General features: G+C 42.0%; 1 protein-coding gene across 1 annotated transcript; it reads right to left on the bottom strand.

Moving 5' to 3' along the window:
* Window positions 1–735: 735 nt before the first annotated feature.
* gpatch3 (G patch domain containing 3) lies at window positions 736–13740 on the bottom strand. The gene is made up of 7 exons (XM_010867096.4): window positions 13303–13740; window positions 4807–5246; window positions 2837–3011; window positions 2675–2734; window positions 2420–2544; window positions 1391–1518; window positions 736–1291 (listed from the first exon to the last, which is right to left on the bottom strand). Exons 1-7 carry the CDS (start codon window positions 13712–13714, stop codon window positions 1084–1086), a joined length of 1548 nt encoding a protein of 515 aa, XP_010865398.2. The 5' UTR covers window positions 13715–13740; the 3' UTR covers window positions 736–1083.
* Window positions 13741–26617: the final 12877 nt, after the last annotated feature.

Raw genomic sequence — 26617 nt, forward strand, 5'->3', positions numbered from 1 at the left:
CTAAAGGCTGTTCAGCAATTTGGAATGTGGGTGGACGGAGTAAAACACCAGCAACAATTGCAAATACAGAGTGCCCCTTGATTTCTTTGCATATAATTACTCTATCCACCTTCCTTGACATTTCCTACAATACATTCACCGCGGCGTATAGAATAGTTTTTTTTTCATAGGCCAATATGTATTTCATATCCATTGAGTTGCATTGTGGCCAATGGGGTGGGTGGAGTAAAATGCCAGCAACAATTCCAAATACATAGTGTCCCTTGATTTCTTTGCATATAATTATTCTATAGAGTCTCCTGAACATTTCCTAGAGTACATTTTTACAATATACACTAAGCAAAGTGTCAAAATAGATACATTTAATATTATTAAAATCGCGTTTTACCGCAGACTTCTATTTTGAAGGCAAAATCCGAAAACCGGAAGGCTTATTGTTGCTACGGAATCTCTAATGTTGCCAGCATGACGCTAATCCGTATTTCATCAGCGTCTCGTAAGCAACATTAAAGAAACAGTTCCGGGTCACGAAAATTAGGAAACGTTCTAAATAATAAAAGAAAGAGATCAACGTATTACTTCAAAACGTACATAAATTGAGTTTATTAATAGTTGTAAAATGCCAGCAACAATTGCAAATACAGTTCCCCTTGATGTTTTTGCATATAATTACTCTATCCACTCTCCTTAACATTTCCTACAATACATTTTTACAATATACACAAAGCTAAGTGGCAAAATCGCGTTTTACCGCAGACCTTTATTTTGAAGACAAAATCTGGAAGTCTTATTGTTGCTGCGGAATAACTAATGTTGCCATACATGACGCCTACTCGCTAATAAAATACTGGAATAAGATAAACATCCGGTTAAACATGTACTTCCGGTTCAACATGTAAAAATGATAGCACTTCCCTTAAGTAGTGGTACAAGAAAACAATTCAGGTAGTTGAATAAACTAAGATAATATGTTACGTTTATTTACATTTCCAATACATTTGAAACAAAGCAAAATCCTTGGTTTGTAAAATGATAATGCTTTAATATGAATAAAGTGTAAAATGTATTTGTGAGAGAAAAAATTTAGGAAGAACAGTAATATAAATTATGTTTTTGGGCCCAATGCTGCCACCTGGCTGGCCAGCCTCTGTACTTCATGCTGGTGTTGGGATGGCGTCGCAATAAAGGATCTCCTTGGTCTATCTGTTTGGGTTTATCATACACAGTGGATATATGGTAGTCTGGTTTGGCCTTTTTTCCATAGTAGGAGCTCAGCTTCTCTCCATGGTACCTGTACAAAACAATATAATAAGAGCTTTTATTTGAATGGATGTTGACATGAAAAATAATTAGACCTACATTTAAATGTGAGGGTAAATATTGCACTCACCCAAAGCCCCTCTTGCATTTGGGATGCTGTCCTTCATTATCCAGTGCCTCGGGAATCCCTGCCAGACTGTTACCCAGCCCCTGTCCTTCCTTCCACCCCTGCTTCTCCATCACCCGGCGGCCAACACCCTTATTTATGACAGCAACATATAAAGAATCACTACGGACTCTGTCTCCAGTTAACAAACTACGAACACTTTGTCACCAAGAAGTAAAAAAAGACTGTCACTTCAGATTGTTCACTTGCAGTTAAAAAGTTTGATTACCACGTGCAAAGGAAGAAAGCATAGTCTCCTTCCCCCCCAAAAAACAACCTCATGGGCTCAACAGCCACCAGTTGATTTACAGGCACAGGTGTAACAGACATTGGAAGTGATTCAAGTGAACACCAAGTAAACTACTTGCATGAAATGGAAGGGATTGTCTAATACTTCTTCAGCTTGTTATTCTTAAGGAATACTTGCCATGGGAAACCCAGCAATCAAACTGCATTCTATGAAAATCAAGGGTAATAAATGAAGTGTGTAAGTGCAAAGGAACCCGTACTGTCCTTGCTATCCACAAAAATAGCAGTAGAATTCATGATGGGGACAATGTGTTTCCTCATGAGGCTTCTTAGGTAATCCTCACCATTAAATCTGAAAACAAATCTGAATATGCCATGGCCAAATATAGGCTTGAAATCACCTCCCCATTTCAGCACTGCCATCGCATAATGCTAATTTGTACAAATAATCAACAATAAAACCCCTAAAACAGGACCTGCTGCCACTTGTAATCAAATAATTGTACGTCTTGAAACTTTTTTCCCGTTTATGCAAATAATCCGTCTGTGAGTGATTACACAGCATAAACCCGCAATTTCTGCAATTACGAGGAATTCTGACCACACACACAAGTGATATTCTGCCTACTCAATAACTATAAATGAGGTAAATACAAATTAGTGTAGGGGTATCTGGTCTGATTTAATCTATTATTTATTTTCAAGGCTGATCATTTCACATGGTTAGCACAACAAATCCCTTACCTTTGTGAACTTCTCAAAGATTCCAATTGGCTGATCTTGCTGTCCAGACCTTTCCGCCAGCCCATCCCTCAGCCTCTTCTCATAGCGCATGCGGACATAGTCACGGGAGTCCTTGTCACCCCCATCTGTTTTGAGAGAGCAAACCCCACATGATAAATTATTTCTTCAAATGTCTTAAAACAGCCTACCTAGTTCACTAGGATTTTAAAGCAATTGATGACAATGAATTGTGTTAACTCCTTAAAATTGGTTCACCTTTGTCATAGTAAACGCTCATGTCCACATCCCAATCATCCGCTGTTTGCTCATCAAAATCTAGACCAAAAAATACCCAATTATTTAACAGAGAGAAAAATGTTACATTTTCAGAATTGACACACGTAAACATCTTCTCTGTGGTGATAGTCCCAGCCACACCTCCCTCCTCCTCTTGCCAGTACTGGGCATCGGTGTAGAAGACCAAGCCGGAGCCACCCTTCTCCCATTTTAGCTCTATCTCCTCCTCGAAGAGCCGCTCCTTGCTGCGCTCCTGACTTGTGACATCTTCATGCAGGGCTTCGTGACGCTCCCACTCCTCACAGCGGTCATCATCCTACATTACAGAACACATAATACAACCAATGGGCAATTCCTCATAAAAAGTTATAAAAATAACAGGAGACGATCATTTTGGAAATGTTCACTAAATGCAATCCTTAGAATGGTATTTTGGAAAAAGGGAACATTATTTAACAAAAAACCAGGCAAGCCTAGTTCAGCCAGTCCACAATAGAAAGTATTGCCCTCTCGAGATTCGAACCCAGTTCGCCCACGTGGAAGGCTGTGTCACTGACCACTACAACACATGTTCAACGGGTGTCAGTATAGCCTTGTGTCTATCCTGAACAAATCAACTTTTGCTACTGGCCGTTTTGACAGCTAATTGGCCATACGTGAATGATATTGATAGAGTTAAACTGACTAATGTTTCTTACTATGTTTACCTCCACCAAAAATAGTGTCTATGAACTGTATATGGTGTTTGCCACTGGCCGTTTTAACAGCGTATTAGCCAGTAATAGGCTTTACCAGTATTTAACTTACTGTAATAGTCATAAGAATTGAGCAATTGCTAGCAAGTCTGCCAAAGCTATTTAATTTCATGGCATAACAACATACGTTTTTCTTTCATTCGTGAATTACATTTATACAATAACTATCAATAAAGGTGACGATAACAAATTGAGAATTGTGGAATCTACCAGAAATATTCGCAACACTGTATAACTGCAAACTGTTTTATTGCGTACCACAAATCAAAATAATAAATGTCGTTGCTCTCAACAGATTGGAACTTGGGTCTTCCACGAGGCACTGTTTTTAACCACTACGCCACAGCATTGCACATTTCAGCAGACGCTAAACACAACTGAACATTGTGTTAAACTGACTAATGTTTCTTTTTAAGTTTACCTCCACCACAAAGAGTCTATGAAATGTATAGCTTTTGCCACTGGCCGTTTGAACAGAAGATAACTTTTCTATTCCAGAAACAGTCGCAATATAACCATATACAGTTTTAGTTAAGGCTAACTATAAGGTAACTACTGTATGTTGTAGCCAGCAAATGTGTTTGTCTATCCTGACCCAAAACGCATGCACGGATGCCTACTTCGAAAACCCACGAGAAACAGTTGCAATATAACCGTAAACTGTTTTATTTCGGGCTTACTATAATGTAGATACTGAAGGTTTTAGCCAGCAACGCTTTTGTCTATATGGAATAATTCACAATGCGTACTTTGCTTTACCTGTGAGGAGATACGAATGCGGGACATATAGTTTACCGGTCCGCTTCTCTAACCACCATGCTATTTAACAAGGGAGACTCAGTCAGTCAGTCAGTAAGAGACATTCCCTCTTCTTTGCCTGCTTACGTGGTCCGGCAAAAACAATGAAGGTAATTCGTGAGATTTTAGCCAAATTGTTTAATTCCAACATACAACAACGCAAAATTTGAATTTAACGCTTTGCTTATTCTGTAGTCAGAACAGCATTTAGATTTTCTTTTTGAATAAAATCAAAAAGCCACTCATACTAAAGTGCAAGCAAAGTCCACAGGCGCTATAATCCAGCATCCTATTGTAACATAGCTACTTGGCTATGAGAACATCGGTGGGGGATGCACAGCTCAAACCCACACCTCGTCACTTGAAACATTTGAAAAACTACAAAAACCAACCATACAATGTTGTAGAACATTGCAGTGCTTGAGCATTAGCATTTTGGACTATGATAAGACCTTATATACTCCAACGCATTTCAGGCAAATGTCTGATACATACAAATAATGCAATTTCTAAGCATTACCAATGTAAAAAAATCTGATTTAAAATGATTGGACTCACGTCATCTGCATTTGACTGGACATCCTCCTCGTCCTCCGATGTCTCAGGATCCCGTAAAGGCTCACCAGGCCCCTTGGTTACCGATGGAGGGACCACACAACCAGGACCGGCAATTTCATGCCCACTAGCTGTAAACACACTCTCCTCAGAAGATGATGCCACACTGGTAGCGTGGTAGTGGAAGGGCACATTACCATAGCGACGATTACTGCTGGTCTTGGGAAAGGTGAGGCCCAATTTGCGTATGAGACGCGGAGGCAGCCGGCATGACTGGATGAGCTGTAAGAATACCTTCACAGTCGTACCCACATTTCCAGCAGGCATAAGAGAAGGCGGGTTTAGTTCCGGCAAACCCCTGAGGTCCATCTCTGTGAAGCATTGTGTTAGTGCCACACGACGCCTGTGCTCTGACTTTGTCTTGTAGGGAAATGTGTCCGCATCTGAAACAGACAGGATTCATTGTGTTGTGTGAATGATGATGTTTTATGACTGACAAACAATAATTTCAGCCTCATAATTGTCTGATGCATAGGACCAGCCAAAAGTATGACAACTTTGCCTAGGCGAAAGAAAAGTATAACGCAAAATATTCAGTAAACATCCAAGACTAGGTATTCAGTGGATGTATGCAATCTGATCAATGTCAGAGGTAATATTTCAATATTGATTACAGTAGAGCAGAGTATACTTCAGTAAACTATAGGTTAGTTCAGAAAATTTAAGTACTACAATATAATTCTGTAAAGTAGAGAAAGTTACAGTATAGTCAAGGTATATTTAAAGAAAAAAAGGCATAAGCGGGTATGGTATATGGCTACTGTACCACAGCTACTGTAAGAGCTTTACTTAGACAAAATGCAATGCGGAGCTTATACATTTGGCCATACACTAGCACAAACACTTGATCCCCTGCAGACTGCAAAGACCCACCTCTAGGTTCTTACTGTACAGAACATTAGTGTACTGTAGTCACAGGTTTTAAAGGTGGATCTTTTTTGTAATATATTTTTACAGTTTCTTAAATAATATATAGTATAGAGTGTTATGACACAACAATTACAATACACAGTAAATAATAATATACTAAACAGAAATATAAATGCGTTGGTCCCATAGTTCAGGAGCTGAAATGAAAATCCCAGAAATGCTAAGTACGCACCGATTTCGTATGCAAATATTTCCATAAAGATTATAAGTTGTACTTATATCTTTGTTCAGTGCGCATAACTAACATCTAATTGGCACGGAATTGATTCAAATATATTTATGAAGAATCAGACTGTAAATCATAAAATAACAGAAATTAATTTTGCACTTTACTGCAAATAATGTGCAGAACTAATAAACAGCCGATCAAGAAAATTGTGCACACACAATAAAAACATGTTTTATTCAATAGCAGTCTAACTGAAGTCCCACAGCATTTGAAAGGGTTTTGAAGTTTCCAGACAGATAGCCTAGTAGCTGTGCAGCTACAGTGGGGAGAACAAGTATTTGATACACTGCAGATTTTGCAGGTTTTCCTACAAACCCAATTCCAAAAAAGTTGGGACACTGTACAAATTGTGAGTAAAAAAGGAATGGGATAATTTACAAATCTCATAAACTTATATTTAATTCACAATAAAACAAAGATAACATATTGAATGTTGAAAGTGAGACATTTTATAATGTCATGCCAAATATTGGCTCATTTTGGATATAATGAGAGCTACACATTCCAAAAAAGTTGGGACAGGTAGCAATAAGAGACGGGAAAAGTTAAATGTACAGATAAGGAACAGCTGGAGGACCAATTTGCAACTTATTATGTCAATATGATTGGGTATACAAAGAGCCTATCAGAGTGGCAGTGTCTCTCAGAAGTCAAGATGGGCAGAGGATCACCAATTCCCCCAATGCTGCGGCGAAAAATAGTTTAGCAATATCAGAAAGGAGTTTCACAGAGAAAAATTGCAAAGAATTTGAAGTTATCATCATCTACAGTGCATAATATCATCCAAAGATTCAGAGAATCTGGAACAATCTCTGTGCGTAAGGGTCAAAGCCGGAAAACCATACTGGATGCCCGTGATCTTCGGGCCCTCAGATGGCACTGTATCACATACAGGAATGATACTGTAATGGAAATCACAACATGGGCTCAGGAATACTTCCAGAAAACATTGTTGGTAAACACAATCCACCGTGCCATTCGCCGTTGCCGGCTAAAACTCTATAGGTCAAAAAAGAAGCCGTATCTAAACAGGATCCAGAAGAGCAGGCGTATCCTCTGGGCCAAGGATAACTTGAATGATTGCGTGTGGCATGGGCAGCCTACACATCTAGAAAGGCACCATCAATGCTGACAGTTATATCCAAGTTCTAGAACAACATATGCTCCCATCCAGACGTCGTCTCTTTCAGGGAAGACCTTGCATTTTCCAACATGACACTGCCAGACCACATACTGCATCAATTACAATGTCTTGGCTGCATAGAAGAAGGATCCGGGTACTGAAATGGCCAGCCTGCAGTCCAGATCTTTCACCCATAGAAAACATTTGGCGCATCATAAAGAGGAAGGTGCGACAAAGAAGACCTAAGACAGTTGAGCAACTAGAAGCCTGTATTGGACAAGAATGGGACAACATTCCTATTCATAGACTTGAGCAACTTGTCTCCTCAGTCCCCAGACGTTTGCAGTCTGTTATAAAAAGAAGAGGGGATGCCACACAGTGGTAAACATGACCTTGTCCCAACTTTTTTGAGATGTGTTGATGCCATGAAAATTAAAATCAACTTATTTTTCCCTTAAAGTGATACATTTTCTCAGTTTAAACATTTGATATGTCATCTATGTTGTATTCTGAATAAAATATAGACATTTTAAACTTCTACATCATTGCATTCTGTTTTTATTCACAATTGTACAGTGTCCCAAATTTTGGAATTGGGTTGGTACTCACAAAGCATGTAGAGGTCTGTAATTTTTATCATTGGTACACTTCAACTGTGAGAGAATCTAAAATAAAATCTAGAAAATCACATTGAATGATTTTTAAATAATTAATTTGCATTTTATTGAATGACATAAGTATTTGATCACCTACCAACCAGTAAGAATTCGGGCTCTCACAGACCTGTTCATTTTTCTTTAAGAAGCCTCCTGTTCTCCACTCATTACCTGTATTAACTGCACCTGTTTGAAGTTGTTACTTGTATAAAAGACACCTGTCCACACACTCAATCAAACAGACTCCAACCTCGCCACAATGGCCAAGACCAGTGAGCTGTGTAAGTACATCAGGGATACAATTGGAGAATTGCAAAAAGCTGGGATGGGCTACAGGACAATAGGAAAGCAGCTTGGTGAGAAGGCAAGAACTGTTGGCGCAATTATTAGAAAATGGAAGAAGTTCAAGATGATGGTCAATCACCCTCGGTCTGGGGCTCCATGCAAGATCTCACCTCGTGGGGCATCAATGATCATGAGGAAGATGTGGGATCAGCCCAGAACTACACGGCAGGACCTGGACAATGACCTGAAGAGAGCTGGGATCACAGTCTACGCCGTCATGGATTAAAATCCTGCAGCACACGCAAGGTCCCCCTGCTCAAGCCAGTGCATTTCCAGGCCCGTCTGATGTTTGCCAATGACCATCTGGATGATCCAGAGGAGGAATGGGAGAAGGTCATTTGGTCTGATGAGACAAAAATGTAGCTTTTGGTCTAAACTCCACTCTCCGTGTTTGGAGGAAGAAGAAGGATGGGTACAACCCCAAGAACACCATCCCAACCATGAAGCATGGAGGTGGAAACATCATTCTTTGGGGATGCTTTTCTGCAAAGGGGACAGGACAACTGCACCGTATTGAGGGGAGGATGGATGGGGCCATGTATCGCGAGATCTTGGCCAACAACCTCCTTCCCTCAGTAAGAGCATTCAAGATGGCAACTAAGGAGTGGCTCCGTCAGAAGCATCTCAAGGTCCTGGAGTGGCTTGGCCAATCTCCAGACCTGAACCCAATAGAAAATCTTTGGAGGGAGCTGAAAGTCTGTATTGCCCAGCGACAGCCCCGAAACCTGAAGGATCTAGAGAAGGTCTGTATGGAGGAGTGGGCCAAAATTCCTGCTGTAGTGTGTGCAAACCTGGTCAAGAACTACAGGAAACGTATGACCTCTGTAATTGCAAACAAAGGTTTCTGTACCAAATATTAAGTTCTGCTTTTCTGATGTATCAAATACTTATGTCATGCAATTAAATGCAAATTAATTAATAAAAAAATCATACAATATGATTTTCTGGATTTGTGTTTTAGATTCCGTTACTCACAGTTGACGAATTGAAAAACTACAGACTTCTACATGCTTTGTAAGTGGGAAAACCTGCAAAATCGGCAGTGTATCAAATACTTGTTCTCCCCACTACAAGTGCATAGGGCAAAACTGTGCATCTGTGTTTTTTTCACAATTAACATTTTATGTAGATTAGAATATTGTGACTATTCATGTTGTGGTCTATGTAAGACCACAATGTCTGGCAATAATTGAGAAAGTAAGAACATATTTCAACATGACGTCCCAGAGAGATCCAGGCATTTCGTTGCCCGCTTCATCCTCCCATTTGGCATTGGGAGTCTTTGTTGAGGGCAGGTTGACAAACTGAAATGGGTCATATATACGAGACTGTGATCACAGCCTGATGCCCACAAAAAAGATAAAAGTTCTAGCATTTCTAACTTTCAAAAAGTTATTTTGTTTAAGTGTTGTTGTTTTTTTTACTTAGATTCTTATCAGTAGGTATAGTGGATTGAATAAGTATCCATTTGTTGAGGCAAGGTGTGAATTTCTATTAATATTTATTTGCACAGCTTTCTAATGTTATCATGTTTTTGCAACCAAATAAACACAGCCTAGACAGCTTAAACCAATTTTCCCAGAACAACACAAACATTTTCACGCATAATTTTTGCTACTTTTTTGCAACTAATCGAATAATACAAAATATCCAATGTCCATCCCCAAACTTTTCATGGCTACAGTCCATCCCTTTTGAAATGGATACATCCAAAAGGACAAAACACCCTCGAACAAAAGATGCAACATCTTAAAGGGATAGTTCGACATAGATTCCCATTTGTGTGAAATTTTGCTTGCCCAGAGTTGTTCTTGAAATTTTCACAACAAGCCATTATTCACCTCTAATTCCAGGCTGGGACAGAGTTATTAGCGTTGTCCAAATTCATGAACTGAAACTGTTCATCCTGAGCGAATGCTGTATTGCAAGCAGAAACCTACTCCAAAATACTTCAAATTAAGATGTGTGTGTTGTTTACCCCCAAAATGTCTTCCTCAAAATGTTTTCATTTTCACTATAAAAGTAAAATTATTTTCAATAAAACAGATTGTGACCAAAATCTGTTTAAATGTTCTGGTCAGTTTTGGTCACAATTGGTTTCACACAGCGTTTATGTCAAAAAGCAGAAGATATGTGAAACAACCACTTAGCATTTGCTAGTTACTGATGTGATCACTGAGTGTGTGGTGGCTACAGTTTGCATAGTCATAGTACCAGTTTGAAGTCACCAAATTCCGCCGGCTGTTTCATCAGCATGTAGTCCAACAAAATTATACTAGCGCAACATATTACTGAATTGTTAGATTTTTGTTGTCGTTTGCAATGCAGCTTTTGTTGCTCATGACGCACAGTTTCAATTCACACATTTGTACAATGCTAATTCCATGCTGGGACAGAGGTCAGTAAAGTAGTGTTGCAAAGAATTTGTCATGTGGGCTTTCAAGAACACCTCAGGGTAAGCGAAATTTCACCCCAATATGAAGGCGAATATCTAGGTTTAACTATACCTTTAAGTTGGTTTCACAAATTGGGCACAGAGTCACCAGATCTCAATCCAATTGTGTCTTTGGTATGAAGTGGAATGGGAGGTTTGTATCATGAATGTGCAGCCAAAAAAAATCTGCAAGGACTGCGTAATCGAGTCAGTATGTTGAATCTATACCGCAAATAATTCAGGCTGTCCTGAAGGCAAAAGTCGGTCGTACCCAATACAGACTGATTTATCAATTCAAGTGGTCAGAGTGTTTAACAGAAAACAGAGGGGACGAGTTGAGATGTTGAACATACACATGAAGTGGCATACAGGAACTAGTCTCATCCCTTCCAAAAACTACGTAATCTTATGAGTCTGACCCATAGAAGCATAAATTGGATATGATATAAGGTGGATATAAAAGGTCTACACACCCCTGTTAAAATGTCAGGTTCATGTGATGTAAAAGAATGAGACAAAGATAAATCATGTCGGAACTTTCTCCACCTTTAATGTGACCTATAACATGAACAATTCAATTGAAAAACAAACTGAAATCTTTGAGGTAAAAAAATTCACAATAAACCGGTTGCATAAGTGTGCACACCCTCAAACTAATACTTTGTTGAAGCACCTTTTGATTTTATTACAGCACTCAGTCATTTTGGGTAAGAGTCTATTAGCGTAGCTCTACTTTGCAAAAGCACTCCAAATCTGTCAGATTGCGAGGTGAATTGAAAGGTGAACTTCCTCTTCATCTTCCGCTTTCTAACGCCTGAAGGTTTTGTGCCAAAATTGCCTGGTATTTGGAACTGTTCATAATTCCCTCCATGTTTGTTTTTGCAAACTTCAACCGGGCTTGGATGTTTTTCTTTCTAAGAAAAAGCTTCCGGCTTGCCACCCTACCCCATAGCCCATTCATATGAAGAATACGGGAGATTGTTGTCACATGTAGCACACAGACAGTACTTGCCAGAAATTCATGCAGTTCCTTTAATGTTGCTGTAGGCCTCTTGGAAGCCTCCCTGACCAGTTTTTTTCTTGTCTTTTCATACATTTTGGAGGGAGGTCCAGTTCTTGGTAATGTCTCTGTTGTGCCATATTTTCTCCACTTGATGATGACTGTCTTCACTGTGTCTTGTGGTATATCTAATGCTTTGGAAATTATTTTGTACACTTCTCCTGACTGATATCTTTCAACAATGAGATCCCTCTGATGCTTTGGAAGCTCTCTGCAGACCATAGCTTTTGCTGAGATGCAACTAAGAAAATGTCAGGAAAATCCTACTAGAACAGCTGAACTTTATTTGTGATTAATCAGAGTCACTTTAAATGATGGCAGGTGTGTAACGACTTCTATTTAACATTATTTTGAAAGTGATAATTCTTAATTCTGAACACAGCCACATCGCCAGTTATAAGAGGGTGTGCACACATATGCAACCAGGTTATTGTAAGGTTTTTATTTGAAAATGTTCCCCCTCGAAGATTTCAGTTTGTTTTTCAATTGAATGTTTCACATTATAGGTGACATTAAAAGTGGAAAAGGTTCTGACAAGATTGATCTTTGTCTCATTCTTTTACATCACAAAAACCTGGCATTTTAACAGGGGTGTGTAGACTTTATATCCACTGTAGTTGTATCTGATGTCTCAATAGCGCCTCCATTTTACCTGGGACCAGTTCGGAAAAGTCAAGCCACTTAACAATAGTCATCGTGGTATTTTGTGCAGCAGTAATTTGGTCCAGAAAAAGGATGAACGATACAAAAGAGGTGGGAAACATTGTTCATGCATCAGTAATAGTGTAGAAATGTATGATAACATACTTAACATACCATGTTTAATCAATGAACAAGAAAGCTTATCCAGCCTAACCGTAGCTGTTGAGCTACCTAAATTCACAGTATCAGAATTGTATTTGTTTTTTAAATTAACTGTCTCAGCTAGCTTGCTACAGTACAGTATAAAATAATGTTGCACACAATGTATGGGAAATTACATGTTTTTGTCAACAACAAAGAAATTACTGTATGTAATCAGTAGATAGCGATGTTGGGTAGCCTTTGTCCACAAAAAAGTAGCTTGTTATACCTATTTCTGTCCTCTGATTACTATGCTACTGTTAGCATACCAAATTCTGTGCGCTAGCGTGCGCCATTTAGCATACTGTTACTAAAATAGAGATTTCTACAGTGAAATTAAATTATAATATTTATATGAATATACAAATACATACATTATAATTTTAAATCACTTAATTTTTATCTTTGGAAATAAAGAAATATACATTTGCACTGTATTATCCTGTATCTTCCTACATTAGACCATAGCTATTTTGTACTCTTAAATTAACTAATTATGGAAAATTATTGCAAATGGATTTGTTAATATTCTGAAAAGTACAGTCATTTTATGCATTCTGCTATGTATGACATTGGCTATTTACATATTCTAAAGGAAATGTAACTGTTATACAAACTGAAATGCCACTTCTACCATGTGTTTGTATTGTAGATTGTAACAGGTCCCAGGTAATACTCAACAGGTAAATTCAACAGGTAAGGAATCAAGACTCCCTCCTGAACACTCCAATAATCAAATGTCATGACATTACAAATATATTATTCTGAATAATTAAAACTATAAATCCAACGATTTGGATGTCTGGCTGAGATACTAACCTGTTGTGTCAGATACTTTTACTTTTCTTATCACACAACGCCTTGCAAGCCAGTTGCCTTTGGAGTCTATCCATTGATTCCCGGCGTACATTTTTACCAATCTGTCAGCCTCTCTTGCTGGTACTGAGACCACGCAACAACAGGTCTTTACGTTCTTCGCCGAAGAAGCACAGTCATTTTTTAACGTTGCGTTTCTATTGTCTGCTTTAACGGTGTCTATTGTTATATGGTCTGGCAAGTTGTCTTGAGTGCCCTCGGACTCCTTTAAAACCTCCGGTCGATGTCGGTAATGGAAACACAAGAAACCATTGCATTCTATGAATTGGCTAAAAAAGTTTCTAAGATTTGCAGATCGAAAGGAAGATGGTATGTTGCAAATAACATAGTACATAGCCAAGCTAGATTCCGCCATGTTTGTTTATTTCTTCTCGAACGTTATTACGGAAGTGACGTAAAAATAAGAATACGTAACCTATTGAAACCAAGCGTGCCGCACAAGCCCTGAAAAGTGAAGCCAAAACGTCTCGATCGCCCCCTGGTGAGTGTTTTTAAAATAAGTTGGTTTTTAGTTAGTTATTTAATGCTCTAAAAACGGTGGTGTGACGTCGTGATTGACAGCTGTGATTGACAGCTGTAATTGACAGCTATCTGAGCCGAGGAGCCACTGAAGCGCCAACAGGCTTTTTTCGCGATCTTCGGAGGACTAAGGAGATTGGAGCTTTAAATGTAATCTCTAAATTTCTATAATTGATATAATTTCACACGGACATAATGGGTTGTTCTGCAGTAGATTGTGCTAACCGATCTGGCATTTCCAATCGATCTTTGAATTTATAAGCTATTTAATTAGTAAATAAATATAATGGGCTAGCTAACGTTAGCTAAAAGACAACAAGCCTCGTTAATAGCCATGTTAATAGCTAGCAGGTGATCGTTAGCTAGAAGTTACCAATTCTTTTTGTATTAGGCCTATTCTAAATTAAGGTTAAACATGATGTAAGTTAGGCTATAACATATCGTCTAGGTTTAACAAGCAAAGGTTGTACTGTACTTGTACTGTACTTCGCAGGAGCAGGACTCCACTTCCAAAACAGTGCAGCGTGTGCTTGCGATTGATTACGGTATGCGCATTCTGCGAGGGAGAGTGAGGGCGGGGCACAGGGGTGGGGCCGTTGATTTTGCGGCTTTACGGCTTTACTTCCTGCTCGCTACTGCGCAGAACTGGTCCCAAGATCGCTATCTGCGCAGACGCAAGTCCAAGAAGTCAGCGCCATAACGGGACACTGGCGGCTTCAGTTTTCACCAATGGAAAAGAGCGAAGGGGCGTCGTCCATTTTTTTTCACAGTCTATGATTGAAACTAGTAACTGACTGACCGACCAACCAACTAACCGACTGTTAGTAGGATAGTGGTTAGAGACTCGGACATGCAACTGGCCCGCGTTGGAATCTCGTCACATTCCGAGCAAATAATGTATTAGGATTTGCCCCGTATAGATATAAACCTCGCTGGCCTTAACCTCCAGTATTTACGTTATTGTAAGCTTAAAATGAAACTGTTCACGGTTATATTGCGGCTATATTCTGGTGGATTTCCGAAGTACGCTTCTGTGCATGCTTTTTGCGGTAGTGTAGGCTAGATCAAAACCCATTGGGCAGTGAAACAGTATGGCTTTCCACGATTCTCTCGTATTTTCACTTGACGAAAAAGTAAGTTATTGTCACCTATATTGATAGTTATTGTATCAATGTTATTCACAAATGAAAGAAAAACGCTTTGCGCCATGGAATAGCTTTGGCTGTGTTAGGTTAAAGTAGTCAGTTATATACTATTAAGCCTATTACTGGCTAATAAGCTGTTACAATGGCCTTTGGCAGAAGCCATACATTACATAGATGCTATTTGCGGTGGAGGTAAACTTAATAAGAAACAAAATATTAAAACTTGGCGTGATGTTAATGTGTGACAAAATAATCTAATGCTATACCGACTGTACAAATGTATAGCATCTTGGTGTGGTGGTTAAACACCCAGCCACTCACGTGGGAGACCCAGGTTTGAATCCAGTGAGGTTGGTAACCACTTCTATCACATTTAATTTCAAGCCTTTTCTGGATTCAGTAGGCATTGTGTATGCTCTTCTTAAATCCCTGAAGAAGACACATTACCCTAATTGCCTCCAGGGCATTCCTGTAAATAAGCATTTGTTCTTAGCATACCTACCTAGTAAAAAAATGGTGAAAAGGGATAATTGTCAGTTTGCACACAAGGTCCAACTGAGATTTGGCTTTTGCATTTGATCCAACCCCTCAGGATTGAAGAGGTGCTGGGATATGTGATGATTAGCACCTAGTGAGCGTTTGATAGTTTGTCCAAGGTGCATATTTGGTTGAAATAACACTGAGTTGTTCTTGAAGACCCATGGATTCCCAGCCTGGAAATAGCATTATTAGCATTGTCCAAATTCATTAATTCAAACTGTGCCTCAAGAAGCTGCATTGCAAGTGGAAACAAACTCAAAAAACGCTTAAGGATTGATAAAAAGGTTTGTTAACCTTGCTTGAGCAGGGATTCAGTTATTGGTGAGATGCTGTAATGCTATACTACTCTTGCTACAGAAACTCCACTAACCAAACAACTGTGCTAGGAGCCTGTACATTTACGGTCTCATTATGTAACTTGGGAAGGTAGAATACAATTTTGTTTTTTTTCTATTACAAAAATGTGTTAAAGAACAGAATCTATGAATTTTTAGCTCAGACACTTTGATAAATATTAGGCGCACTATATTTGAACAGTATAACTTATATTGACTTGACTGAAACATAGAAATGGGATTTATGCTTTTAGAGTGCATTTCACAGTTTCTCAACACCATTTTCACACAAGGTGCCTTCCCTTTGCCAGACGGGTCACCTGGCAGATATATTGCAAAATTCAACTCACAGGCACCTCTACGTTAGTTGTTGTGATCATGATACGCACCACAATTGCTGCAAATAAAATCCAATGTAAATTACTTGTTTAAAACTTTGAGCACACACAGGACAGGCATATTCATGTCTACTCTTTGTTGTGGAAGATTGGCTGATAGACTAACTTTTACCTGTGTCAATGTTATTGTCCTCTTCACTGATCCTGTATTCCCATAGAGAATGATAGAGACAGCGTGCATGTTACGGCGCATTGAATGATATTCAGGCTGGGACTGCTCATGTTTAAACAGCCTTTTGGCTACTAGAGGCATCTGTCATTATCTATGGATGCAACACAGATTATCATGTATTTTTCCAATAGTGCCCCTAGGTGCCACTGTTGTCCTTTCACAAAGAGCAACTTAAAGGCAGTCCCAATGTTATGTTGTGCATGATAACATAAGTATTTCTTCCGTCTGGGAATATAATGCATATTCCACGTAACTGTTAAATTGACTGTTGGACTAAATTAATATCTATGATAAATCAGATGGCTTAGTTATAGGGGAGCACCTCATAGGACTTAAGTCCCCATTGCTCAAGGCTGAACATGTCGCCCCATTATGTGTTTATTCTTTCAGTTTTAGGTCAAAGCCCTATTGTGGAAACATTAGCCCCACTTAGCCTGGCCCCCAATGTCACTGGTCAGTCACTCACTATTGACCAATCCCTGTTTTCAATGTGCACACACCCCTTACAATCAATTGTACATAGATACACATGCACACCCACACTTTCATGTGTGTGGACACAAGCGCAGTTGTCAACCTTTCACCATCTCCTCCCTCCATTAACTCTTGTCCTCCAAAATCGAACTCTCTTTGGTACTCTTCTCTGATTTTGAGTATGTTGCTGTCATAAGAATATGTTCACCGTCAACGTACCTGATAAAATACAAGTAAAAAAAAACATTATATATAATGATAATTTAATAACAATAGTAATAATAATAATAATAATAATAATAATAATAGAGTGGAATATCTTCCCTCAAACCCCTATGACAAACATTGACAGCTGCTCACACGTCATTGTCTAGTTAGTTACCATAACTCAGCCAGACACATGAATGATACAAAACAGTTCATGTAGTCTCAGTTGATGAAAGTTATTCCCTCTGAACCGGTATCCAAGGTCAACTAGGGAGAAATATTTACGCATGTTCCTGTACAGGGGAGGAGAGATAAGAAAAATGTAGAGTTTATAAATTAAGGAGTGTGGGACATTCAAGTTCTTGTACTCCATGCATCCTCTCTCCTCGTTTCCTTCCCAAAACCCACAGGAGAATGTCAGAGGGGTGAGATCCTGAGCTTTCTCATCCAATGCTTTTTAGAAAGAGACAAAGAAAGAGGATGCAAATCAGACCTTCCCAGTGAGAACAGGGGATTTGTGTTTTAGTAAAGATTTAGGAGAACAAATGAGAGAGAGATGTAGATGAATGCATTTAATGAGACTGGGGAAGGATCTCTTCATATAGGGAGATTCGTTTTCTTTTTAAACTGAAAGAGATGAGGGACTGTGAGGGACTGTGTTGTGCCAAAAAGTGAAAAGAGGGAATTGTCTTTTGGGGACTTAACCCCTATCACTCACAATGGTAGGTAAGATTCAAAGAGCTTCTATCACAGGAGAGGTAATGAAAACACCCGGCAAACACTAGTCAAGTGCTCCTATAAACACACACATTGTGTATGTTATAGCAAGTAAATAGCTATAGATTGATGGCTTGCCAGTTGGCTATGCTATTGCATTTACTGAGGATCTTTAACCTGAATAATGTCACTAAGCAAAATCCCTCTGTCATTTCCTGGTTGCTAAAGTTTGACACACGTTTCTATTCAAGTGAGAAAAAAAGCACTGAGTAGTTTCGGTAATCCTTGGGCCATCTAAATAGCTTTTTCATTTTTTATATTGTGGCACCAGCACCCCTCAAATTAGCATCACAAAAACGCCCCCAACAGAACATGCTGGTAGCTTCCAGCCCCCAATAGAAAATGCTCCATCACCAGTGTTTTGTAGTGAGAAAGATTTAGCAGTGTGTAAAGCCCCGGTCGAACAGACTGATAAGGTAAATAGCTAGGTACCTAGCTAAATGTATAGTAACGTTATACTTCAGTACTAGCTATGACTATGTAGCTACAGTGGATATAAAAAGTCTACACACCCCTGTTAAAATGCCAGCTTTTTGTGATGTAAAAGAATGAGACATAGATAAATCATGTCAAAACATTTTCCACTTTTGATGTTACCTATAATGGGAACAATTCAATTGAAAAAAAAATCCTCAAGGGGGAAAAATTAAAAACAAAAACCTTACAATTACCTGGTTGCATAAGTGTGCATACTCTCTCATAACTGAGGATGTGGCTGTGTTCAGAATTAACCAATCACATTCAAACTCATGTTAAATAGAAGTCATTACACACCTGCCATCATTTAAAGTGACTCTGATTAATCAAAAAATAAAGTTCAGCTGTTCTAGTAGGATTTTCCTGACATTTTCTTAGTTGCATCTCAGCAAAAGCCATGGTCCACAGCGAGCTTCCAAAGCATCAGAGGGATCTCATTGTTGAAAGATATCAGTCAGGAGGTGTAAAAAAGAATTTCCAAAGCATTAGATATATCATGGAACAAAGTGAAGACAGTCATCAAGTGGAGAAAATATGGCACAACAGAGACATTACCATGAACTGGACGTCCCTCCAAAATTGATGAAAAGACGAGAAGAAATCTGATCAGGGAGGCTTCCAAGAGACCTACAGCAACAATCTCCCGTATTCTTCATATGAATGGGCTATTGGGAAGGGTGGCAAGACAGAAGCCTTTTCTTACAAAGAAAAACATCCAAGCCCGGCTGAAGTTTGCCAAAACAAACTATAAGTCCCCCAAAAGCACATGGGAAAATGTGTTACGGTCTAATGAAACCAAGGTTGAACTTTGTGGCCATAATTCCAAAAGGTATGTTTGGTACAAAAACAACACTGCAGATCACCCAAAGAACATCATACCCGCAGTGAAGCATAGTGGTGGTAGCATCATGCTTTGTGGCATTTTTTATTCAGCTTGAACCGAGGCCTTAGTCAGGGTGGAGGGAATTATGAACAGTTCCAAATACCAGGCAATTTTGGCACAAAACCTTCAGGTGTCAGGTAGAAAGTTAAAGATAAAGAGGTAGTTCACCTTTCATCATGACAACGACCCAAAGCACACATCAAAATCCACAAAAGCATGGCTTCACCAGAAGAATATTAACGTTTTGGAACAGGCCAGCCAGAGCCCAGACCTGAATCCAATTGAACATCTGTGGGTTGATCTGAAGAGGGCTGTGCACAGGACATCTGACAGATTTGGAGTGCTTTTGCAAAGAAGAGTGGGCAAATATTGCCACATCAAGATGTGCCATGCTAACAGACTCCTACTCAAAAAGACTGAGTGCTGTAATAAAATGAAAAGGTGCTTCAACAAAGTATTTGTTTAAGGGTGTGCACACTTATGCAACCAGGTTATTGTGAGTTTTAAAATTTTTATTTTCCCCCCTAGAATATTTCAGTTTGTTTTTCAATTGAATTGTTCACGTTATAGGTCTCATTAAAGGTGTAAAAAGTTCTGACATGATTTATCTTTGTCTCAATTTTTTACATCACAAGAACCTGGCATTTTAACAGGGGGGTGTAGACTTTTTACATCCACTGTACATACCTAACGTTAGCTACTAGGCTACTTGCTGCTTGTAGCTGGCCATTCTCAAAAACACCCAACAATTCTGCTTTATATGGGCTGCAAATTAATCGTCCTCTTCTTCCGCAGGTCTCTCCCTCCAGCTGCCGTTCCCTCCCTTTCAACCTCGAGCTCAGTAATTCCTGGCAAACGTGGGTTTTAAAGAACAGACCCTGAAAGACAATAAATTAAGCGATTGCAATAAGTATAACAGTGATTATGTAGCATTCAATTTAACATAAAGAAAAACAAACGTACACAATTTGTCAGTGTACAAAACCGTTCTTATGGTATCGCGTTGGGTGATTTTCTGCATGCAATTTGAGAAACGCAGATCGCACTCTCATAGTCAGAGCTACCAATACGCTCTAAGGAAACGAGTTGAAACAGCAAAACAGACGTCCTAATCGCGTTCAAAACAATTCCTATTCCCTACGCTAAACAAATAATATTAGCTTTGCCAGCAGGAAGGAGAAGGAAAGATTGGGCCGGTCATCAGAGGAACCATATACTGTAAAAAAAAAAATGGACAACGCCCCTTCGTTCTTTTCCATTGGTGAAAACTGAAGCCGCCAGTGTCCCGATATGGTGCTGACATCTTGGACTTGCGTCTGCGCAGATAGCGATCTTGGGACCAGTTCTGCGCAGTAGTTATGCGCAGTAGCGAGCAGAAAGTAAAGCCGTAAAGCCGCGTAATCAACGGCCCCACCCCTGTGCCCCGCCCTAACTCTCCCTCGCAGAATGCGCATACCGTAATCAATCGCAAGCACACGCTGCACTGTTTTGGAAGTGGAGTCCTGCTCCTGTGAACTCTGTCTGCTCCGTTCCACTCCAACCTCATTAAAATAAGGTAAATACAAGTAGCCTACTAACCACACATTTAAACAGAGTTCAATCAAGTCCAAGTACAGTACAACCTTTGCTTGTTAAACCTAGACGATATGTTATAGCCTAACTTACATCATGTTTAACCTTAATTTAGAATAGGCCTAATATAAAAAGAATTGGTAACTTCTAGCTAACGATCACCTGCTAGCTATTAACATGGCTATTAACAAGGCTTGGTGTCTTTTAGCTAACGTTAGCTAGCCCATTATATTTATTTACTAATTAAATAGCTTATAAATTTAACTTACCGAAAAAAATTCAAAGATCGATTGGAAATGCCAGATCGGTTAGCACAATCTACTGCAGAACAACCCATTATGTCCGTGTGAAATTATATCAATTATAGAAATTTAGAGATTACATTTAAAGCTCCAATCTCCTTAGTCCTCCGAAGATCGCGAAAAAAGCCTGTTGGCGCTTCAGTGGCTCCTCGGCTCAGATAGCTGTCAATCACAGCTGTCAATCACGACGTCACACCACCGTTTTTAGAGCATTAAATAACTAACTAAAAACCATACCATACCATACCATCTTCTTCCGCTTATCCGGGGCCGGGTCGCGGGGGCAGCAGTCTAAGCAGGGATGCCCAGACTTCCCTCTCCCCAGACACTTCCTCCAGATCTTCCGGGGGGACAACGAGGCGTTCCCAGGCCAGCCGGGAGACATAGTCCCTCCAGCGTGTCCTAGGTCTTCCCCGGGGTCTCCTCCCGGTGGGACGGGACCGGAACACCTTCCCAGGAAGGCGTTCCGGAGGCATCCGAAACAGATGCCCAAGCCACCTCAGCTGACCCCTCTCGATGTGGAGGAGCAGTGGCTCTACTCTGAGCTCCTCCCGGGTGACCGAGCTTCTCACCCTATCTCTAAGGGATCGCCCAGCCACCCTGTGGAGAAAGCTAATTTCGGCCGCCTGTATCCGGGATCTTGTCCTTTCGGTCATTACCCAAAGCTCATGACCATAGGTGAGAGTAGGAACGTAGATTGACTGGTAAATCGAGAGCTTCGCCTTGCGGCTCAGCTCTTTCTTCACCATGACAGACCGATACATCAACCGCATTACTGCAGAAGCTGCACCGATCCGTCTGTCAATCTCCCGTTCCATCCTTCCCTCACTCGTGAACAGGACCCCTAGATACTTAAACTCCTCCACTTGAGGCAGGCACTCTCCACCAACCTGAAGTGGGCAAGCCACCCTTTTCCGACTGAGGACCATGGCCTCGGATTTGGAGGTACTGATTTTCATCCCCACCGCTTCACACTCGGCTGCAAACCGTCCAATTGCATGCTGAAGGTCCTGGCTTGAAGGGGCATACACGACAACATCATCCGCAAAGAGCAGAGCAGAAATCGTGTGGTCCCCAAACCTGACACCCTCCGGCCCCTGGCTGCGCCTAGAAATTCTGTCCATAAAAATTACGAACAGAACCGGTGACAAAGGGCAGCCCTGCCGGAGTCCAACATGCACAGGAAACAAGTCTGACTTACTGCCGGCAATGCGGACCAAGCTCCTGCTTCGGTCGTACAGGGACCTGACAGCCCTTAGCAAGGGACCCAGGACCCCATATTCCCGAAGCACCCTCCACAGGATGCCGCGAGGGACACAGTCGAATGCCTTCTCCAAATCCACAAAACACATGTGGATCGGTTGGGCAAACTCCCATGAACCCTCCATCACCCTGTAGAGGGTATAGAGCTGGTCCAGTGTTCCACGGCCTGGACGAAACCACACTGTTCCTCCTGAATCGGAGGTTCTACTATCGGCCGTATTCTCCTCTCCAGAACCCTGGCATAGACTTTCCCGGGGTGGCTGAGAAGTGTGATCCCCCTATAGTTGGAACACACCCTCCGGTCCCTCTTCTTAAAAAGAGGGACCACCACCCCGGTCTGCCATCCCAGAGGCACTGTCCCTGACTGCCACACGATGTTGCACAGGCGTGTCAGCCAAGACAGCCCCACAACATCCAGAGACTTGAGGTACTCAGGGCGGATCTCATCCACCCCCGGTGCCTTGCCACCGAGGAGTTTCTTAACCACCTCTGTGACTTCAGCCCGGGTGATGGACGAGTCCACCTCTGAGCCCTCATCCTCTGCTTCCTCAATGGAAGACATGACGGCGGGATTGAGGAGATCCTCGAAGTACTCCTTCCACCGCCCGACGACATCCCCAGTTGAGGTCAACAGCTGCCCACCTCTACTGTAAACAGTGTTGGTAGGGCACTGTTTCCCTCTCCTGAGGCGCCGGATGGTTTCCCAGAATCTCTTCAAGGCCAGCCGATAGTCCTTCTCCATGGCCTCACCGAACTCCTCCCAGGCCCGAGTTTTTGCCTCCACAACCACCCGGGCTGCAGTCCGCTTGGCCTTTCGGTACCCATCAGCTGCCTCAGGAGTCCCACAAGCCAACCAGGCCTGATAGGACTCCTTCTTCAGCTTGACGGCATCCCTTACTTCCGGTGTCCACCACCGGGTTCGGGGATTGCCGCCTCGACAGGCACCGGAGACCTTACGGCCACAGCTCCGAGCGGCCGCTTCGACAATGGCGGTGGAGAACATGGTCCACTCGGACTCAATATCTCCAGCCTCCCTCGGGATCCAGTCGAAGCTCTGCCGGAGGTGGGAGTTAAAGATCTCTCTGACAGGAGACTCGGCCAGACGTTCCCAGCAGACCCTTACAGTACGCTTGGGCCTGCCGAGTCTGTTCAGCTTCCTCCCCCGCCATCGGATCCAACTCACAACCAGGTGGTGATCAGTTGACAACTCCGCCCCTCTCTTCACCCGAGTGTCCGAGACATACGGCCGCAGGTCAGATGAAACGACAACAAAGTCGATCATCGACCTGCGGCCTAGGGTGTCCTGGTACCACGTGCACTGATGGACACCCTTATGCTTGAACATGGTGTTCGTTATGGACAAATTGTGACTAGCACAGAAGTCCAAGAACTGAACATCGCTCGGGTTCAGATCAGGGGGGCCGTTCCTCCCAATCACGCCCCTCCAGGTGTCACTGTCGTTGCCCACGTGGGCGTTGAAGTCCCCCAGTAGAACGATAGAGTCCCCAGTCGGAGCACTTTCCAGCACCCCTCCCAGAGACTCCAAGAAGGTTGGGTACTCTGCACTGCCGTTCGGCCCGTAGGCACAAACAACAGAGACCTATCCCCAACCCGTAGGCGCAGGGAAACGACCCTCTCGTTCACCGGGGTAAACTCCAACACATGGCGGCAGAGCTGGGGAGCTATAAGCAAACCCACACCAGCCCGCCGCCTCTCACCATGGGCAACTCCAGAGTGGTGAAGAGTCCATCCTCTCTCAAGGAGTGTGGTTCCAGAGCCCAAGCCGTGCGTAGAGGTGATCCCGACTACCTCTAGTCGGAACCTCTCAACCTCACGCACAATCTCAGGCTCCTTACCCGCCAGCGAGGTGACGTTCCACGCCCCTAGAGCTAGTTTCCTTGTCCAGGGATCGGGTTGTCTAGGCCACTGTCTTCGACTGCCGCCCGATCCTCTCTGCACCGGCCCCTTATGGTCCCTCCTGTGGGTGGTGAGCCCACGGGAGGGCGGCCCCATGTCGCTCGTTCGGGCTGGGCCCGGCCGGGCCCCATGGGGAAAGGCCCGGTCACCAGGCGCTCGCGAACGAGCCCCAACCCCGGGCCTGGCTCCAGGGTGGGGCCCCGGCTGCGCCATGCCGGGCGACGTCACAGAACACAAGTTCGTTTTCATCATTAAGGCGTTTTTGAACCGCTCTTAATCTGACCCGTCGCCTAGGACCTGTTTGCCTTGGGAGACCCTACCAGGGGTATATAGCCCCAGACAACATAGCTCCTAGGGTCACTCGGGTACTCAAACCCCTCCATCACGTTAAGGTGGCAGTTCAAGGAGGGGAACTAAAAACCAACTTATTTTAAAAACAAACTCTTGAATTTACATTAGCGTGATACAAACTACAGTAAATGACAGAAACCAGCTTCGGAAAAAAGATATTTGAAGGGTAATTTAATTGTTTAGTTGGTCTCGCGTCCCATTGAATAACATGGGGAGGCGGGGTTTATGACCTATACTAGGACCACTCACCAGGGGGCGATCGAGACGTTTTGGCTTCACTTTTCAGGGCTTGTGCGGCACGCTTGAGAGGAACACGTTATAGGTCGAGAGAAAAGGCCGCGAGGGATTGGTTCTGTGAACCCTCGCGGATGTGGAAAATCTCGGATAAGTGACACAAATCGCGGATAAGTATTAATTCAACACAATTGCTAATTTAGGAAAACATATCGTGCGCGTGACCGTTTATTTGCATAATCGTTATGTAATGGACTGTTTACTTTATATTTTCTTAGTTTTCATAAGAAGTGTACGCATTACTTCAGTAGGCAGGGGAGACAATAGTCTTGATAATGAGGGACAGAGTGGTACAGAAAGTAGAGTGACAACAAGGTACATGGAAGAGGAGAGAGTAGACCATAGTGGAACAGAGGATAGAAGAGAGGAAAGAAGAGGTGGAGATAACAGAAGAGGACGTGAGGAAGGAAAGAGAGGGGAGGGAAGAGAATAGATGGAGGGCAGCCCCCCTCAACAACATTCCCACCACAGCAAGATACACTCACCTAAAGGATTATTAGGAACACCATACTAATACTGTGTTTGACCCCCTTTCGCCTTCAGAACTGCCTTAATTCTACGTGGCATTGATTCAACAAAGTGCTGAAAGCATTCTTTAGAAATGTTGGCCCATATTGAAAGGATAGGATCTTGCAGTTGATGGAGATTTGTGGGATGCACATCCAGGGCACGAAGCTCCCGTTCCACCACATCCCAAAGATGCTCTATTGGGTTGAGATCTGGTGACTGTGGGGGCCATTTCAGTACAGTGAACTCATTGTCATGTTCAAGAAACCAATTTGAAATGATTCGAGCTTTGTGACATGGTGCATTATCCTGCTGGAAGTAGCCATTAGAGGATGGGTACATGGTGGTCATAAAGGGATGGACATGGTCAGAAACAATGCTCAGGTAGGCCGTGGCATTTAATTAATGCCCAATTGGCACGAAGGGGCCTAAAGTGTGCCAAGAAAACATCCCCCACACCATTACATCACCACCAGCCTGCACAGTGGTAACAAGGCATGATGGATCCATGTTCCAAATTCTGACTCTACCATCTGAATGTCTCAACAGAAATCGAAACTCATCAGACCAGGCAACATTCTTCCAGTCTTCAACTGTCCAATTTTGGTGAGCTTGTGCAAATTGTAGTCTCTTTTTCCTATTTGTAGTGGAGATGAGTGGTACCCGGTGGGGTCTTCTGCTGTTGTAGCCCATCCGCCTCAAGGTTGTGCGTGTTGTGGCTTCACAAATGCTTTGCGGCATACCTCGGTTGTAACGAGGTTATTTCAGTCAAAGTTGCTCTTCTATCAGCTTGAATCAGTGGGCCCATTCTCCTCTGACCTCTAGCATCAACAAGGCATTTTTGCCCACATGACTGCCGCATACTGGATGTTTTTCCCCTTTCACACCATTCTTTGTAAACCCTAGAAATGGTTGTGCGTGAAAATCCCAGTAACTGAGCAGATTGTAAAATACTCAGACCGGCCCGTCTTGCACCAACAACCATGCCACGCTCAAAATTGCTTAAATCACCTTTCTTTCCCATTCTGACATTCAGTTTGGAGTTTCAATGTTTATCTTCTATAAAAATAAGCAAGTGTTGAACTTACACATAATAGCATCCTTCAGTGGCATTGACTGGATGAC

This window comes from Esox lucius, chromosome 20 (genome assembly GCF_011004845.1).
Source record: "Esox lucius isolate fEsoLuc1 chromosome 20, fEsoLuc1.pri, whole genome shotgun sequence".
Taxonomy (NCBI): domain Eukaryota; kingdom Metazoa; phylum Chordata; class Actinopteri; order Esociformes; family Esocidae; genus Esox; species Esox lucius.